The sequence below is a fragment of the Anomaloglossus baeobatrachus genome, chromosome 5 (genome assembly GCF_048569485.1).
Source record: "Anomaloglossus baeobatrachus isolate aAnoBae1 chromosome 5, aAnoBae1.hap1, whole genome shotgun sequence".
Taxonomy (NCBI): Eukaryota; Metazoa; Chordata; class Amphibia; order Anura; family Aromobatidae; genus Anomaloglossus; species Anomaloglossus baeobatrachus.
Window position 1 is genome coordinate 437022149 of NC_134357.1, and position 18311 is coordinate 437040459.

The 18311-nt window shown below is 46.6% G+C and overlaps 1 protein-coding gene across 2 annotated transcripts in view; it reads right to left on the reverse strand.

Moving 5' to 3' along the window:
* Positions 1-18311, reverse strand: part of TAF4 (TATA-box binding protein associated factor 4) — a 106555-nt gene that overhangs the window by 44754 nt on the left and 43490 nt on the right. The window contains exons 4-10 of one of the 2 annotated variants that reach the window (XM_075347764.1): positions 16564-16683; positions 14853-14972; positions 4915-5037; positions 1845-1934; positions 1460-1693; positions 265-412; positions 23-137 (exon numbers count right to left, since the gene is read on the reverse strand). In XM_075347764.1, coding sequence (XP_075203879.1) covers positions 23-137; positions 265-412; positions 1460-1693; positions 1845-1934; positions 4915-5037; positions 14853-14972; positions 16564-16683 — 950 coding nt within the window. The remainder of the gene's footprint in view (positions 1-22; positions 138-264; positions 413-1459; positions 1694-1844; positions 1935-4914; positions 5038-14852; positions 14973-16563; positions 16684-18311) is intronic. The other variant, XM_075347765.1, reaches the window with a different exon arrangement.

Here is an 18311-nt window from a genome sequence, read left to right on the forward strand (position 1 = left end):
GATTGAGAACAGTCATGCTTACCTAAACGATCCTCCCCCCGGCTCTTTTAACTTATTTTTCTGTGCCGCTGCCGCCTGTGCCGACATCGTGGGAAAGGTTCTGTTTCCGGTTAGGATGGTTGGTTTTACTACAGGGACTGTGAAGAGATGCACGAGAGCGTTACAAATCTACAGAGCAGGAGGTTCAGTGCACGGAGCCTGCAAAGTCTGTATACGACGACCAAAAAAAGCTGAAACTTGTAGTGCACCTGGGTCAACACTCACCTGTTTGTAGCGGGTTTAACTGGATTTGTTGCTGAGTTGTGACCATTAACCGGCTTTGAGGTTGTCTAAGTGCTACCATGGGCGTCTGGGTCAATGTGACCTGTGGCTGCCGTACCCCCACTCCCGCTTTATGTGCCTGCTGGATTACCTGCAAAGATAAAAAAAGAAGACTTTCATAGGCCCCAAATCTGTACCGGAGATCACAAGAAGGCTGTCAACTGTAATAAAATCAGCTGAGGGTTCATTAAGACCCATACTCTGCTTTCTTTGGCAAGTAAAGGCAAAATTGGGGGAATGCCTATGTATGTTTTCTGTTTCTGCACTGCTCTTGCCCACTTTTCTGAGAAAAGGGGGGGGGGGGGACGACTTGGGCCAGCTTCGACCTGACCCACTGACCAGAAATCTCCCCAGACATTAGGATATTATCTATAGCAGCTTGGAGCTGGCATAGACATCGGTGTGTTCCACATGGACATCCCATATACTAAGCGCTGTGAACCTCCATATACATTTTGTACACCTTAAGATAAAGGGTGTGTGGCCCGACCTGCAAAATAATATGCTCCTGCAATCATATAACTCAATAAAACGTTACCAGGGGTCAACCAACTAAATGCATTTACCCAAAGGATAGCTAATAAACACAATGGTTTTGGGTCTGACTGCTAGGACCCCAAGAACAGGGATGCTGAATTTCCTTGTTCTGTGGATGGGTGATAAATGTCCCTTTAATTATTTCCCACCCAGATCTTGGGGACACCGAATACATTGTGCGAGAAATGACTTCCCAACTAGGACTATAGAAATCTTTCTAGGATAGACAGAAGACTAATGCTCATTCCATAGCAGCCATTACAACTAGTGCTGATCGAGCACTACCATGCTCGGTACCCGTAACAAGCATTTTGACACTCAGACGGGCTCGACTAGTTTACCAAGTGTAATGGAAGTCAATGAGGAACTTCCAGAAAAATGGGAAATCCTCATTGGTTTCCATTGTACTCTGTTAACAAGTTGAGCCCATCCGAGTCTCAAAATACTCTCTACAAGTACGAGCACCCAAGCATGGTAGTGCTCGCGCATTAAAACCCATCACGCTTTGCAACTGAATAAGTTCGATCTATCAAGCAATGTTCTGGATTTCAGAGCTGAGAGCCATCAGATTATACATTTATTTTCCCTATGGCTCACATACCAGTGGGGTTGGTTGTCCAGGTTTGGCCTGTGCAGTATGTGCAAGGCTGATGACTGGCTGCTGTAATGTATTCGTGACGGTGGCAGTGGTCTTGCCGGCTGTGCGTTGCACAGGGCTGTTTAACATGACTGCGGTGAGGGTGGTTGTGGCCTGCGTGGGGGGCTGCTGCTGCTGACTCTGTTGAATGAAGGCTGCAGAGTCGGGCGTCAGCTGGCGCAAGGCAGGGAGGCTCCTCTGTGAGAAGTAAAAGAGAAAGAGTTAATAATCATGGTCAACACCATCTGAATGCATAGTTCGGAGGTGTCTACTCCATAGTGACTTATACAGCCTGAGTATCGGACATGGTGGTCAATACTCAAGAAGGACTCGGAAGGACAGGGCTCACCTTCAGAAAAGGCACAAGGTAAGGTTGAGGTGAAGAATTTAGTTCTCTGTATAATCTACTGGTGAAATCCTCCGCTTCGATTTTCCCGTCCTGTGAGGAGAGCAGAATAGTCTTAGGGCATCATTACATAAGGCGGTGAGGGTTGTGTAATATGCCGTAGGTATACAAACACCGCTAATTACTATCACCACGCTATGGGTTTTCACACAGAACCCCCCAACTTTCAGGGAAACCACATCTCCAGTTCATCAGAAACACTTATTTTCTAAGGATCCTCTGATATGATAGGTCTCTCCAGCAAAAATAAAAGGATCATTAAAAAAGGGGGGACATTTTAAGCATTTTTAATTACAAGGTGCATGTTAATTCAATGAAAATGCCGTCCAATCCGCAGGCAGTGTGTTATAGTGTTATAGGGTGAGGGGCAGAGGAGATTGATGTCAAACTTTGTGAGAAAAGCTATTGGATCACCTGTGCTTTCATCCTTTATTCCTCTGCTCTTTCTGGGATTTATAGTCCAGTGGGTGGAGCTATCAGTGACTGACAGCCTTCCCTGCATAAGAGTACATGCAGAAATAGCTGTCAGTCACTGATAGCTCCACCCACTGGACTATAAATCCCAGAAAGAGCAGAGGAACAAAGGATGAAAGCACAGGTTATACTGAATATTTTCTTATAAAACTATATATTAATCTGCTTGGGCCCCCCCCCCTTTTTTTTTTCAAGCGACGGGCAGCCTTTAAATGTGCTCCTGATCAATGGGAGTCCGAATAAAGACACACCCCCCCCCACACACACACACCAAATACTCAAAACACTGCTCGGATGCACTCCATTCTGAAGCAGCAGCACAGGAGTTAATATTATAGGTATCCTTTCAATTTTTTCACATGTTGTATAAAAATGTAAAGTCCTATAGAGAGGCCTAGGGAAAACGGGAACAACAAAAAAAATAAAAAAAACTGCCCGCCCCCATTCCCACTGTTCATCGTTGCTGCTGCGCTTTTTCCTGGGGTTTAAATTCTCTAAATCCTGACTTCATTTATTATTGCCTTAGTAATTAATGTCTGTTTATGGTTAACACTACTTGGTTTTGTTTTTTTCTCAGTTTGGTATCATGGATATGGTTTTAGTTTTCCAGACGTTTCCTTTATTTACGATTTTTTGAAACGGTGAAAAATTTGGGCACATTAGCTAAAAGGGGTACGAAGTTTTGTCTCATTTTTATTTATTTTTACAGTTGTTAGTCTTCAACTGCAAAAAATAAAAATTTGCAACAACAAGCTTATTTAAAGGGAATTTGTCACCTGGGTTTTGCCACCTAATCTGAGAGCAGTATAATGTAGGGGCAGAGACCCTGATTCCAGCAATGTGTCACTTACTGGGCTGCTTACTGTAGTGTTGATAATCTCCTGCTGATTAACCAGTGATTTTATCATTAGAGGACTACATATCCTGCTGTCAGATAGTCCAGCATATTCATGAGTGAGCTCTGTATAACTGATAGAGAAAACATTGATTAAATCAAAATGACAGGAAACAGCTCAGTAAGTGACATCGCTGAAATCATGGTCTCTCTACATTACGCTGCTCTCAGATGGGGGAGTAAAAACCTGGTAGCAGATTCCCTTTAAAAGAATTGTGTGTGTGTATGTGTATATATGTGTGTATATATGTGTGTGTGTGTGTGTGTGTGTGAGATATATATATATATATATGTGTGTGTGTGTGTGAATGTGAGCGTGTGCATGTGTGTTTATGTATGTATGTGTGTATGTGTCTGAATGTGTGTATGTGTATATGTTTGAATGTGTGTATGTGTATATGTCTGAAAGTGTGTGAATGTATATATTATATATATATAGATATATGTGTGTGTGTGTCTGTGTGTCTGTCTGTGTGTCTGTCTGTGTGTCTGTCTGTGTGTGTCTGTCTGTGTGTGTCTGTCTGTGTGTGTCTGTCTGTGTGTGTCTGTCTGTGTGTGTCTGTGTGTGTGTCTGTGTGTGTGTCTGTCTGTGTGTGTCTGTGTGTGTGTCTGTCTGTGTGTGTGTCTGTCTGTGTGTGTGTCTGTCTGTGTGTGTGTCTGTCTGTGTGTGTGTCTGTCTGTGTGTGTGTGTGTCTGTGTGTGTGTCTGTGTGTGTGTCTGTGTGTGTGTCTGTGTGTGTGTCTGTGTGTGTGTCTGTGTGTGTGTCTGTGTGTGTGTCTGTGTGTGTGTCTGTGTGTGTGTCTGTGTGTGTGTCTGTGTGTGTGTCTGTGTGTCTGTCTGTGTGTCTGTCTGTCTGTCTGTCTGTCTGTCTGTCTGTCTGTCTGTCTGTCTGTCTGTCTGTCTGTCTGTCTGTCTGTCTGTCTGTCTGTCTGTCTGTCTGTCTGTCTGTCTGTCTGTCTGTCTGTCTGTCTGTCTCTCTGTCTGTCTGTCTGTCTGTCTGTCTGTCTGTCTGTCTGTCTGTCTGTCTGTCTGTCTGTCTGTCTGTCTCTCTGTCTGTCTCTCTGTCTGTCTCTCTGTCTGTCTCTCTGTCTGTCTCTCTGTCTGTCTCTCTGTCTGTCTCTCTGTCTGTCTCTCTGTCTGTCTCTCTGTCTGTCTCTCTGTCTGTCTCTCTGTCTGTCTCTCTGTCTGTCTCTCTGTCTGTCTCTCTGTCTGTCTCTCTGTCTGTCTCTCTGTCTGTCTCTCTGTCTGTCTGTCTGTCTGTCTGTCTGTGTTTTAAACTATAAGCATCACTGAATTTTCATCAATCCATTAAAAACTCTGTGGCTATTTAAGTTTGACACATTTGGAAATAAAAATCCACCAGCACGCTGAAAAACAAAAAAGGCAAGCCCAAAATAAAATAAAAATACAGAAAAAAAAAAAAGGCAGATGCTGCAGTGAGGCCATAGGCTTTTGTTAAGTATAGAGATTCTTGGCCACATCTGGCCACAGTGAATTTGACCAAATTGCTCCAAAACTTTGCCTAATGGTGGCAATCTAAAGACAGGCCCACTTTCGGATAATTCATTTAATCAGACGGCTGCTACAGAACAAAGGTTGATCATATGGAGCCAGATAGTGGGGGGTCACAGGGGGACATCTTACCAGCAGATTTTGCACCAGCTCTTTTACATTAGCTGCCGTCTCAGAGGACTGTTTACCCGATGAAGCCAGCTTAATTAACGTAGATAAAAAATTCTTACATTTCTTCACATTTTCCATGGTTTCCTGTGGAGAGAGAAACAACACGTGAGCATGAAACATTCAATACAACGTGCACCTACAATAGTATATGCCACAGGCACAATTCTGTGGTTTCATTTTTATCACAAGTCCGGTGATCGGACACTTGCTCCAATATTCCCAAATAATCAAGATATAGGAGTGGTCTATCTGAATGGGTCATAGAATACAGTAGTCTTCCACTACCCGATAAATAAGGGGTATTTGGGTGACTCCCACCAGATCACTTGGATTCCCCCCAAATCCCAGAATGGAGTGGCAGTAGAGCACCAGCGGCTGTCACCCTTCTCACACAGATAAGTGATCACGTTTTATATCCGGATCAGGCTATGTTCACACACAGCATTTTTTTTCTGTAGCCTAAACTTGCTCTCTAGGCAGCAAAAACGCTGCATTCAAAAATATTGGTTTGCAGTATTTTTTATTTTTTTTTGCTTTTTTTTTGGGTGTGAGTTCTTAAATTCAGTTAGGAAAAAAACTACCATGTACATGAGATTTCTGAAATCTCATAGGTGTTGTGGATACCGTAAAAAGCAGCTTTTAAAGGGAACCTGTCAGGACAAAAAAGTGGTCTGACCTACAAGCAGGAGCCTATGTGAGCTGCTAACCCCTTCCTACCCATCCCTGTGTTGTTATATTGTGTAATATGAAAGAACAGTGGAACCTCGCTTAATGAGTAACCTAGTTTGCGAGAATTTCGCTTAACAAGCAAAGCTTTCTGTAAATTTGTAACTCTGTTTATGAGAAAGCTTTGTTGTACGAGCAAAATCCTCACCGCACACACTTCCGTTTCCGTACATCCACCGCGCTCTGACCCGCTCTTGCAGTCCACACAAACACACACAAGCACGCACAAACAAACAAACAAGCGCACGCGCACACACACACGCACAAACAAACAAACAAGCGCACGCGCGCACACACACACACACACACACACACACACACACACACACACACACACACTATGCTCACCTTACCTTCCCTCACTGGCCTCCTGGAACCTGCAGTTTACCCGTACGGGCTGTGTATTGGGTAACCATCGCGACCAATGCCGGACCTTCCGCTCCCAGAGCGCTGACGTCAAAGGCAGGAGCCGCTTGCCTCCGATTGGCCAACGCGCTGCCTTTGAGTAGCGGCTGATAGGGGAAGTTCCTCCCTCGTCACGATGTTTACCTGATACACATCCTGTAGCGGCGAACTACAAGAACCATGAGGCCGGCGATGGAATGGAAAGTACACATATTACGCTCACCTTACCTTCCGTTCCAATCGCCGGCCTCATGGTTCTTGTAGTTCGCCGCTACAGGATGTGTATCTGGTAACCATCGTGACAAGGGAGAAACTTCCGTTGTCAGCCGCTACTCAAAGGGAGTGGAAGGTCCGGCATCGGTCGCGATGGTTACCAGATACACATCTTGTACGGGCGAACTGCAAGTTCCAGGAGGTTGGCGATGGAACAGAAGGTAAGGTGAGCGTAATGTGTGTGTGTTTGTGTATGTATGGAATGGCACAATAGGGAACAAGGATGGGAGATTTAACACGTGGAACGAATTGTCTGCATTGCAATGATTTCCTATGGGAAATCTTGCTTTGCTGAACGAGTAACTTGGTTAACAAGCACAGTCCCAGAACGGATTGTTCTCGTTAACCAAGCTTCCACTGTAATAAAATATGTTTTATTACTTTCATATGTCCTATGTAAATGCCAGGGTCTTAGCCCCATGGGCAGCTCATCGCCCTGTGGGTATTTGCATGCTTTCCATGTTATCACGCCCCTGTGGGTGTGATACCATGCATTTACATCAGCGATGTACCATCGCTCCTTCATAATATCGCGCGCGCTTACTATTCTCGCCGCCTCATTCTGGTGTTTGTGTGTCGGCTTCTGACGCGCACTGCTCATGTTCAGAAGACGCTTGCAGTTCTGGTCATGCACAGTGCGCGTCAGAAGCAGAGATGCAAGCGCCAGGATGAGAAGGCGGCGAGAATAGTAAGCGCGCACGCGCGATATTCTGAAGCTGCAGAAGTGATGTCGTTCATGTAAATCCATGGTATCACGCCCACAGGGGCATAATACCATGGAGAGCATGTACACGCCCACAGGGGCATAATACCATGGAGAGCATGTAGACTCCCACAGGGGCATAATACCATGGAGAGCATGTACACGCCCACAGGGGCATAATACCATGGAGAGCATGTACACGCCCACAGGGGCATAATACCATGGAGAGCATGTAGACGCCCACAGGGCGATGAGACGCCCATGGGGCTAGAGACCCTGTTATTTACATAGGACAAATGAAAGTAATAAAACATATTTTATTACTTTCATATTACACAAAATAACAACACAGGGATGGGTAGGAAGGGGTTAATAGCTCACACAGGCTCCTGCTTGTAGGGCAGAACGCTTTTTTGACCTGACAGGTTCCCTTTAAATTGCCTGAAAAATGCAGCAAACACACTACATGTTAGGCTATTTGTACAAAACAAACTTTTTAGGTAGATTCTACTTGGAATCCACCAGAAAGAACATCACAAAACTGCCCCCAAAAATTAACAATGCACAGCAATGTCAAAACCACTTGCTGTGCACATGCTCCATCTTTGTAAGTTCTTTCATCTGCTGCAGGGTTGGGTTAAAGATGTGACATGTCCATTATTCGGACAGTTTCCACCTGCGCTCTATACGGAGAGATCAGAGCTGCCAGCGGCAGAGCTGCTGCAGGAAGGAAGGCAACCACCGGCGTGCTCCTGAAGTGGTTTCACCTGGGAAAACTGCCCATATCCACACGTATTACACTTCCGGCATTCTGAATGACATTAGCACCACGCCAGGGCTTTTTTTCCTTTTTAGGGCTGGAGTGGCACTTTAAATCCAAGCCCCTCGTCCCCGTTCTTATAATCACCCTATGGCGTTTGCAGACTTTTTCGTCATCGCACTGGTCCCGTGGTGCCATTTTGTAACCATAACTTCTGAGTGGCCTGGAAGTCAGAAGTTAATTCACAAGGTATCAATACAACTCTATGAGAGCCAGAACGAGGCTCTCGTAGACTTGTAGTGAGTTATGACCTCCGGCGCGCTCCATGAAACTCTGAAGGTGTCAGCAGGTCACAAAACACAGGAGACCGACCGGAGGGGTGGTGATAGAACATGAAGCCATTGGATGGTGAGTATAAGACAGCGAGTAGGGGACTTAGATTTAAAGCATAACTTCAGTCCTGAAATAAGAAAAACAAAATGACGCAGTGGTGCTTTAAGAAATCTCATCCACACGCGGCTAGTGAAATTTGAAAGATCTTTTGGATTAAAACCTTTCAAAGAAAAAAAAAAAAAAAATGAAAATTGTGCTATGTGTAACACTGAATATACAACAAAATTTGCACATGTGGATAATTCCCAGGTGCATATATCCTAAAGGTGGTGTCACACATAGCGACAACGACGTCGCTGCTAAGTCACCATTTTCTGTGACGTAGCAGCGACGTCCCGTCGCTGTCACTGTGTGTGACATCCAGCAACGAGCTGGCCCCTGCTGTGAGGTCACCGGTTGTTGCTGAATGTCCTGCTTCATTTTTTGCTCGTTGCTCGCCCGCTGTGACGCACACATCGCTGTGTTTGACAGCGAGAGAGCGACGAACTGAAGCGAGCAGGGGCCGGCGTCTGGCAGCTGCGGTAAGCTGTAACCACGGTAAACATCGGGTAACCAAGAAGCCCTTTCCCTGGTTACCCGATATTTACCTTAGTTACTAGCGTCCGCCGCTCTCATGCTGCCAGTGCCGGCTCCCTGCTCTCAGCACACGTAGCCGGAGTACACATCTGGTAATTAACCCGATGTGTACTGTGGCTAGGAGTGCAGGGAACAGGGAGCAGGCACTGGCAGCGTGAGAGCGGCGGACGCTAGTAACTAAGGTAAATATCGGGTAACCAAGAGAAGTGCTTTCCTTGGTTACCCGATATTTACCTTAGTTACTCATCCACGCGTCGCTGCTGGCTGGGGGCTGGTCACTGGTCGCTGGTGAGATCTGCCTGTTTGACAGCTCACCATCGACCATGTAACGACGCAGCAGCGATCCTGATAAGGTCAGATCACTGGTCGTAATCGCTGCTGCGTCGCTACGTGTGACACCACCCTAAGACCAAGTTCACATGGTCAAGATGTGCTGTAGATCTGTGCCGGACAGACACTTCTCATTAGTCAAATAATTACAGGGAATTGATCTCGTTATTCCGGCTGCCCACACCGCAGGCAGCATTATCAGAGCCAGGCTGCACAATGGCCGCCAGGGATATTTATCTCTCAAACACTCCAGCATTTCAGAGATAATATTATTAGAAGATCCCATTGCGAGAGACCTGTGCACCACCTGGCGCAGCATCGGACTAGTCTGGTCTCCAACTAGGTGTCTTCTCACTAGAGTCTCTGGTGAACACAGCCAGGAAAGGTTGCTCTGAAACATTCCGGCGATTCAGAGTCCGATTCATTCTGCTCATGGTTTGGGTAGCATCAATCAAGTGATAGGTCCCTTTGTAGGGAATCTGTAAGGGGGATGAGCCCTCCACAGCAGTCTCCATGGGCATGTAGGTCATAGGAAGCTGAGTAAAATGATACCTTGATATCTGTGATCCAATATTTTAGAGAAATCCACGTTTTTCTTAAAGGGAATCTGTCACCAGGTTTTTGCAGAGACCCTGATTCCAGCCTTGTCACTTACTGAGCTGGTTGCTGTTATTTTGATAAAATTAATGTTTTCTCTACAGCAGATCTAGCAGTTATACAGAGCTCATGAATATGCTGGACTACCTGCAGCACACCAAGTAGTCCCCTAATGATAATCTCCTGCTGATTAATCAGAGATTTTATCAAAACTACACTGCACAGCCCAGTAAGTGACACCACTGGAATCAGGATCTCTGCCCCTACATTATACTGCTCTAAGATTAGGTGGCAAAAACCTGGTGACAGATTCCCTTTAATATGTTAACTGCTAATATCTATGTGCCAGATACTGCTGATCTCCTACAGAATTTGCCTCCAGAGCTTATTTTAAATGAAAGGGGGGCATTACCAGTGTGAGACATGTAATGATTGACAGTCTGTTCTCATAATCACAGCTCTGCAGTGGGTCAGAACTAACAGCACAGCAAAGCATATTACAACCTTGTCTCATTAACAAACATCTGCCGTTGTCCTCTCATAATGCTGCTAGTAATGCTGCAAAGCTTTGCCTCATTATTACCAACACAGTATAGCAGAATTCAACTGTACGTCATTACAAACACAACACATTTGCAGCTGCAGCTTCCATTTCACAGGTAGACGGTTTGGGGAGAGGGAGGGCAGTACAGCAGAGCTGACAACTCTGTGGGAGGACAACTGCAAATGTATTTGTTATGTTTGCAATGAGACATGGTTCAACTCTGCTGTACTGTGTTGGTAATAATCAGACACAGCTCTGCAGAAGTGAAAAGACAACTGCAAATATGTTTGTAACGAGACAAACGCGTTCACTTAGGCTGTTCAGTGTTAGCTCTGCTATGACTGCAGAGCTGTGTGTGATTATGAGAGCAGTCAGTCATTACATGTCTCACACTAGTAACGCCTCCTTTCATTTACAATAAGCACTGGAGTCAGATTCTCAGTGAGATCCATGTCCGGACCATAGATCGTAATAACTAATTTACATATTAAGTTAAATACGCATTTCTCTGGATTAATCATCAGATCACGGATATCAAGGTATCATTTTATTCAGCTTCCTATGACCTACATGCCCATACAGCCAGCTTACGATGCTTTAGACCTGAGGACTGATATTGGAAGGTAAAGCTTTTATATCACACACAAGAAGACCCATATGGAAAGAGATTTGCTTTTATGTAACCATCACTTTGGAAATTGATATCTATTGTTCACATTCCCCATATAGCAACTTCATGCTCTGCATAATCAATGTTCGTTTTAACCAACAGCACTTGTCCATATTCATCGAAGTCTGCAAGAACCATAAAAATAATACTTCCTGGCAATATATCCAACTTGTAGTCATTCGCACATCTCTTAAATGCCACTATATGATTATACATGTTTAGGATGGCTATTACTGGAGAGTGACGATGTCCCGGGGATCTTACAATTACTGTTTGTTCTTATGAGTAAAGAAATAAATATTGCAAAGCAAATAAGTGATTTTTACTTGTAAGCTTTATAGAAGTGGGTCAAGTCTGGGTCTATGGTCAGTGAAGCCCTGCAAATAGTGGGATGGATAGCATAGAGAGGATCAGGGCCGATAACCTCACATGTACTGCTCGGCGCTGCCATCTTGTGGCCAAAAAGGAATTGGCAGTCAAATTTGACAAAAAGCTATGGTTATAATCCTACATTTTAATCCTCTCCTTCCTCATTTAAGGAAATGATATGGCTGACTTTTTTCCAGAAACAGCGCTTCACATACCCACAGATTACAGTGCTTGGCGCTGCGCTGTAATACCGCACACAGTGATCCCTGGCTGCAGTATCAGACGCAACCCATGCACAGGTGCAGCACCGTGTCTGGAAGAAAGCAGCCATACGTTTCTCCTATGCCGAGGTATGACAACTTGACTTATAGGCCCTAATTACAGGTTCTGATTATAAGGTCTCCTCCCGTCAGGTGCAGTGCGGTCATTAAAGGGACCGGTCAGGTCAAAAAAGCGTTCTGCCCTACAAGCAGGAGCCTGTGTGAGCTAGTAACCCCTTCCTACCCGTCCCTGTGTTGTTATATTGTGTAATATGAAAGTAATAAAATACATACTTTCATATGTCCTATGTAATTAGCATAGGTCTCTAGCCCCATGGGCGTCTCATCGCCCTGTGGGCGTCTGCATGCTTTCCATGGTATCACGCCCCTGTGGGCGTCTGCATGCTTTCCATGGTATCACGCCCCTGTGGGCATCTGCATGCTTTCCATGGTATTACGCCCCTATGGGCGTCTGCATGCTTTCCATGGTATCACGTCCCTGTGGGCGTCTGCATGCTTTCCATGGTATCACGCCCCTGTGGGCGTCTGCATGCTTTCCATGGTATCACGCCCCTGTGGGCGTCTGCATGCTTTCCATGGTATCACGTCCCTGTGGGAGTCTGCATGCTTTCCATGGTATCACGTCCCTGTGGGCGTCTGCATGCTTTCCATAGTATCACGTCCCTGTGGGCGTCTGCATGCTTTCCATAGTATCACGTCCCTGTGGGCGTCTGCATGCTTTCCATGGTATCACGCCCCTGTGGGCGTCTGCATGCTTTCCATGGTATCATGCCCCTGTGGGCGTCTGCATGCTTTCCATGGTATCACGCCCCTGTGGGCGTCTGCATGCTTTCCATGGTATCACGCCCCTGTGGGCGTCTGCATGCTTTCCATGGTATCACGTCCCTGTGGGCGTCTGCATGCTTTCCATGGTATCACGTCCCTGTGGGCGTCTGCATGCTTTCCATGGTATCACGCCCCTGTGGGCGTCTGCATGCTCTCCATGGTATTACGTCCCTGTGGGCGTCTGCATGCTCTCCATGGTATCACGTCCCTGTGGGCGTCTGCATGCTCTCCATGGTATCACGTCCCTGTGGGCGTCTGCATGCTTTCCATGGTATCACGTCCCTGTGGGCGTCTGCATGCTCTCCATGGTATTACGTCCCTGTGGGCGTCTGCATGCTCTCCATGGTATCACGTCCCTGTGGGCGTCTGCATGCTTTCCATGGTATCACGTCCCTGTGGGCGTCTGCATGCTCTCCATGGTATCACGTCCCTGTGGGCGTCTGCATGCTTTCCATGGTATTACGCCCCTGTGGGCGTCTGCATGCTTTCCATGGTATCACGCCCCTGTGGGCGTCTGCATGCTCTCCATGGTATCACGTCCCTGTGGGCGTCTGCATGCTTTCCATGGTATCACGCCCCTGTGGGCGTCTGCATGCTCTCCATGGTATTACGTCCCTGTGGGCGTCTGCATGCTCTCCATGGTATCACGTCCCTGTGGGCGTCTGCATGCTCTCCATGGTATCACGCCCCTGTGGGCGTCTGCATGCTTTCCATGGTATCACGCCCCTGTGGGCGTCTGCATGCTTTCCATGGTATCACGTCCCTGTGGGCGTCTGCATGCTTTCCATGGTATCACGTCCCTGTGGGCGTCATACCATGGATTTACATCAGCGACGTGACCGTCGCTACTTCAGAATATCGCGTGCGTGCGCTTACCATTCTCACCGCCTCACCCTGGTGTTTGGTGTCAGCTTCTGACGCGCACTGCGCAGAAGTGTCATCCGGTCATGCGCAGTGCGCGTCAGAAGCCAAGAAGCCAGCGCCAGTATGAGAAGGCAACGAGAATGCTAAGCGCGCACAAGCGATATTCTGAAGTAGCGACGGTCACGTCGCTGATGTAAATCCATGATATCACGCCCACAGGGGCATAATACCATGGAGAGCATGTAGACGACCGCAGGGCTATGAGTAGCCCAAAGGGTTAGAGACCTATGCTATTTACATAGGACATATGAAAGTAATAAAACGTATTTTATTACTTTCATATTACACAATATAACAGCACAGGGATGGGTAGGAAGGGGTTAATAGCTCACACAGGCTCCTGCTTGTAGGGCAGAACGCTTTTGTCACCTGACCGGTTCCCTTTAAGGCCGCTTGTGGATGCTAATCACCATCAATGCTTTCAGCCTACATTGATGGAGTTCGCGATATGAACCCAGACATGGTCTTCATGACGGCGCTGCAGCTGACAGAAACGAGGCCTCTAGTCTCAGTGGTGCAGCTTCAGGCATTAACACTAGAAGTCCCAGGAATTTCAAGCTCCATAGGGTTCCAATGGTAGAAATGTTAAATGACCCCTCTCTGGGACTTCTAGTGTCAAGCCAAAAACCGCACATATATTACAACACACAAACTTTATTAGTTATTTTCTTATTGGGAGATAGGAAATGTGGAGACCCATCTTCTCTACAGCAAGTACTAATAGTTAAAGGGGTTTTCCAGGTGAAGCATGTTTGTGTGTGTGAATCCTCGAAACGAGCACAGTGCACAATGACAGGATTCTCCTGTGCAGGTAGTCATGTGACTGCAAGTATTGGCAATGCGTACTCCCAGCCACAATCCGACTAGACATGTGACAGGTGAATTGAGTGAGCGCACATATCTAGTCGCATAGCCCATACTTGCAGTCACATAACCTCCTGCTACCTGCACCGGAGAATCCTGACACTTCGCATGGTGCGCACTTTGAGGATTCACGCACAGAATGACTGCAGACTTTCGTGGCAAATCTGGACAACCACTTTACCTTTGTATAGTAAATTGCATTGGGGGGTACATGGCACTGTTCAGGCCTCCATATAATAAGTTTTACCAAATATGTGAAGCTTTCGGGAAGCTGTACATCCCAGGAGGCCTCATACTATGGGGCTGGCTCTGTTTATTACACTACTCTGGAGCTTCGAATTAGTATGTGGGAGATCGTTTTACGCTGGGGCTACACGGTGTAATGAGTTCTCTGAAAAGTCACTGAACAAAAACATTTGTGCAACTGTTTTAGAGCTTTGGTTTTGCTGCAAATAAAAACAGATGGTAAGTGTCCAGTGTCATCACATTGGGGACATGAGACTATGTTGCACAGCGACACCACAGGAGATCATTACATCCAATGTTGCAATGTGTCGCTGCCATTTCAGTGGCGTCGTGCAGCCACACAGGGCACAATCGCTTTACATAGATCTACAGGCAATGAAGGCTTAGCTGGGTTGTGGCATTGGGTTTTGTACCGTGGTGGCTGTCGTAGGGGTAGCAGCTCCTTGCACCGGTCTCTGAGGAGTTCCAGTCTGTACGGCCGTTGCTGTCCCCAAAGTGGCAGTTTGTGCCGTGCTGCCGAGTACTATCTGATTCTGCGCAGAAGAAACAACACGCACATTACAACTGGCAAACGCAGCCAGTCACACAGAAAACCAGGTATTAACGAGAACACGAACGCAGGCATTACACTAAGGGGTCCTGAAGACTGCACTGCCAACATTACCGGGGTATACAGCCATATGCAGGAGCTATATAATCCCTGCACACAATGTATATACCCGATTGTACACTAAATGCAGCTCAGGATTATCCTCAATATTAAAAATAAAAAAAAACTTGCACTGGCTCACGGTGACCTCTAGGTGGCAGACACACAGCACACAGCATTAACCCTTTCATACCGATCTCTAATGAAAGAAAACGTCCTAAATGATTTATGTAATTGGATGATCATGCAGAGCAATCCATGCTAGAGGATGGTTGTTGCGACAAATCAGGGGAGAATGAACAATAGATATACCCAGGTCCCGATACGGCCGGCAGTATTGTGATGTCATCCCAGATTAATGAGCATTTCGGATTCTTAAAGGTGAGGGGCGCCAGCTCCCGATGATCGGCCCCTCTATACTGGAGGCCGTGCCTTGTAGGGGAGCTAAGGCAATGGTCTGTGGGAGTCTGACCCTCAGGGGGCTGCCAATACTGGCGCTCACAGGTACAGCCCATCACTATATAACCCCCTATTACATCAGAGCCACTGTTTTGTTACCGATTTTGAGTCATTTCTCATACATAAGAAATCTGAAGAATCAGATTTCATTTTAGACAACGGAGAAGAAAACTAGACGTAAGGTCGTGTTCACACACGTAAAAACTATAGGTAAGGTCGTGTTCACACACGTAAAAACTATAGGTAAGGTCGTATTCACACACGTAAAAACTATAGGTAAGGTCGTGTTCACACACGTAAAAACTATAGGTAAGGTCGTGTTCACACACGTGAAAACTATAGGTAAGGTCGTGTTCACACACGTGAAAACTATAGGTAAGGTCGTGTTCACACACGTGAAAACTATAGGTAAGGTTGTGTTCACACACGTGTTCAGGAATCCAATTATTCTTTCCAGTCAGTTTCAGTCACAAACAGAATGTGGCATAACTGATAGAAATGGAAGCAGAGGGGCCGGCTGACTGTTATGGGGTCCGTCTGGGGTCAGTTATGTGTACGTGTTTAGAGAATGATCCTCCCACACTAAAAAGAGAGCATAGCACAACCCAGTTGGACGTCGGACCCATAATGAAAATCAATGTGCCCCCTCTGCTAATGTGTTACATACAATAATCTGTCTGTCTGCTCCTAAAACTGAAAAGAAACTGCATTTCCGAACACAGGTGTGAACAGAGCTCAGCTCAGGATCGGTACAAGAGGAGGTGAGGAGTATTGGAAAACTAATTAACATCTTGGGCATAGTCTGAACCTGGCCCGAGCAGTATAAGATGTATGGGAGCAGGCTTGTACAGTTCGAATATTCGGACAATATCCGGAATAACTCCAGGAGTGATGACATCAGAATGCTGTGCCCCGGATGTGCAGACACATGAATGAGAAAAGCGTGACTCCTAGGTACACCGTGTGAAACGTCCATGGCTTGGTGAATCGGTATACGGAGGATGAAGACGACTTACCTGTACAACTGGAGGCCGCTGTAGTGTGGTGGTGGGCTGCACGGTGGTGGGGGTCTGAGCCACTTGCTTGATGATGGTAGTTGGCGCTACCTGCCTCGCCAAGAGAGGTGCCCCAGGAGACTGCAAGTGAAATATTAAGACACAGGTTTTCACTGACTGGGAATGTGAAGAGATGATGGATAATTTCTTATTACATCCCTTGGCTGTCTCGGCACAGATCTGTCCATCAGGCAACTTTGAATATACTAAAAGGGAACCTATCACCGGATGTTTATAATACTCACCTAAGGTTATGTGCGCATGGGACTCTGTAACCGCGGATTTTGCCGTGGAAAACCTGCGGATTTATCTGGATCTTCTAGCTAAATCCGCAGGTTTTAGCAAGTACAGACACTCCCCATGTTATCCTATGGGACATGGGGAGTGCTGTGTCTATGCTGCGGAATGTGCGGCTGCGGAATATGCTGCAGTTCTCCCGCAGCCGCACGTAACTGCATGTCAATTATTCCTGCGGAAATACCTGTGGAAATCCCGCCACTCCACTATGGAGATAGAGGCCCAGACCTCTGCAAGTAAGTCGCAGGAATGTCGGAAGGTTTACCGCAACTAATTCGCTGGAATCCCGCAGCTATGTATAGCTAAGGATTCCGGGGAGCAGCAGCGGGAAACCTGCGGACGTACCTGCGGATATATCCGCGGGTACAAAGTCCCATGGGCACATAGCCTTACGGTCGGTGCAGCGCAGACTAGTCGGATGGGCGTCTCCATTCTCCGGGTCTGCGCCTCCTCTTTCGTCCATCTTTGTCCTCCTTCTGAAGCCTGGGTGCATGACGTGTTCTACATCATACAATCAAGCAGACATTGAGGTCCTGAGCAGGCGCACTTTGATCCGCCTTGAGCAGGGTAGATCAAAGTATTGTACTGCGCCTGTGCGGGACCTCAATGTCAACTAGTGTAGATGACGTAGAACGTGTCATGCACCCAGACTTCAGAAGAAGGAGGACAAAGATGGCCGAAAGAGGAGGCGCGGAACCAGAGAACAGAGACGCCCATCTGACAGTCTGTGCTGCACCGACCGTTAGGTGAGTATTATAAACATCCGGTGACCGGTTCCCTTTAAAGTTGTTGTCCACAACAGTTCCATTGGTGCTGAGGTTTACATGGGGTTGGGACATCATATGAACCCCACATCCATTCAGTGCCAGTTTCTGTTTCCCCAACTTCAGACCAAAAGAGTTAATCAACAGGAAACGAGTGCTGCGGCTGAGTTCACTTCCTGTTGATTGCTCGTTTGGTTTGAAGGCGGGGAGACAGAAAAAGACACTGATTGGACAAGGGGTTCGCCTGATGTCACAACCCCACGTAAGGCTCGGCATGGTTGGAAGGGCTCCTGTATGGCAGGGGAGTATAGGCTTTATTTTTTTACCTGGGGGAAACATGTTGTATAAGAAGGGTTTATCCTAATAGTGGACAACCCCTTTAACTATTAAACTAACAACCTGATGGAATTTATACCCTAACACTTCAAGATGTAGGACAACAACTCACAGCACTGGCTGCCAGGGTATGCTAGGAGTTGTGGTTTTCTCGCATTTGTGGTCTCCAACAGTTGTATGTTAGAGAGAAGTGGGGAGACTGTATAGATAGGAGAGCATAGGAGCTGTGGGCACAAAACAATACATTTCTAATGAGGACTAATTGAAAATCTGCTTTGCCTTCAATGTATTTCAAGAACACTTCACCTCCCA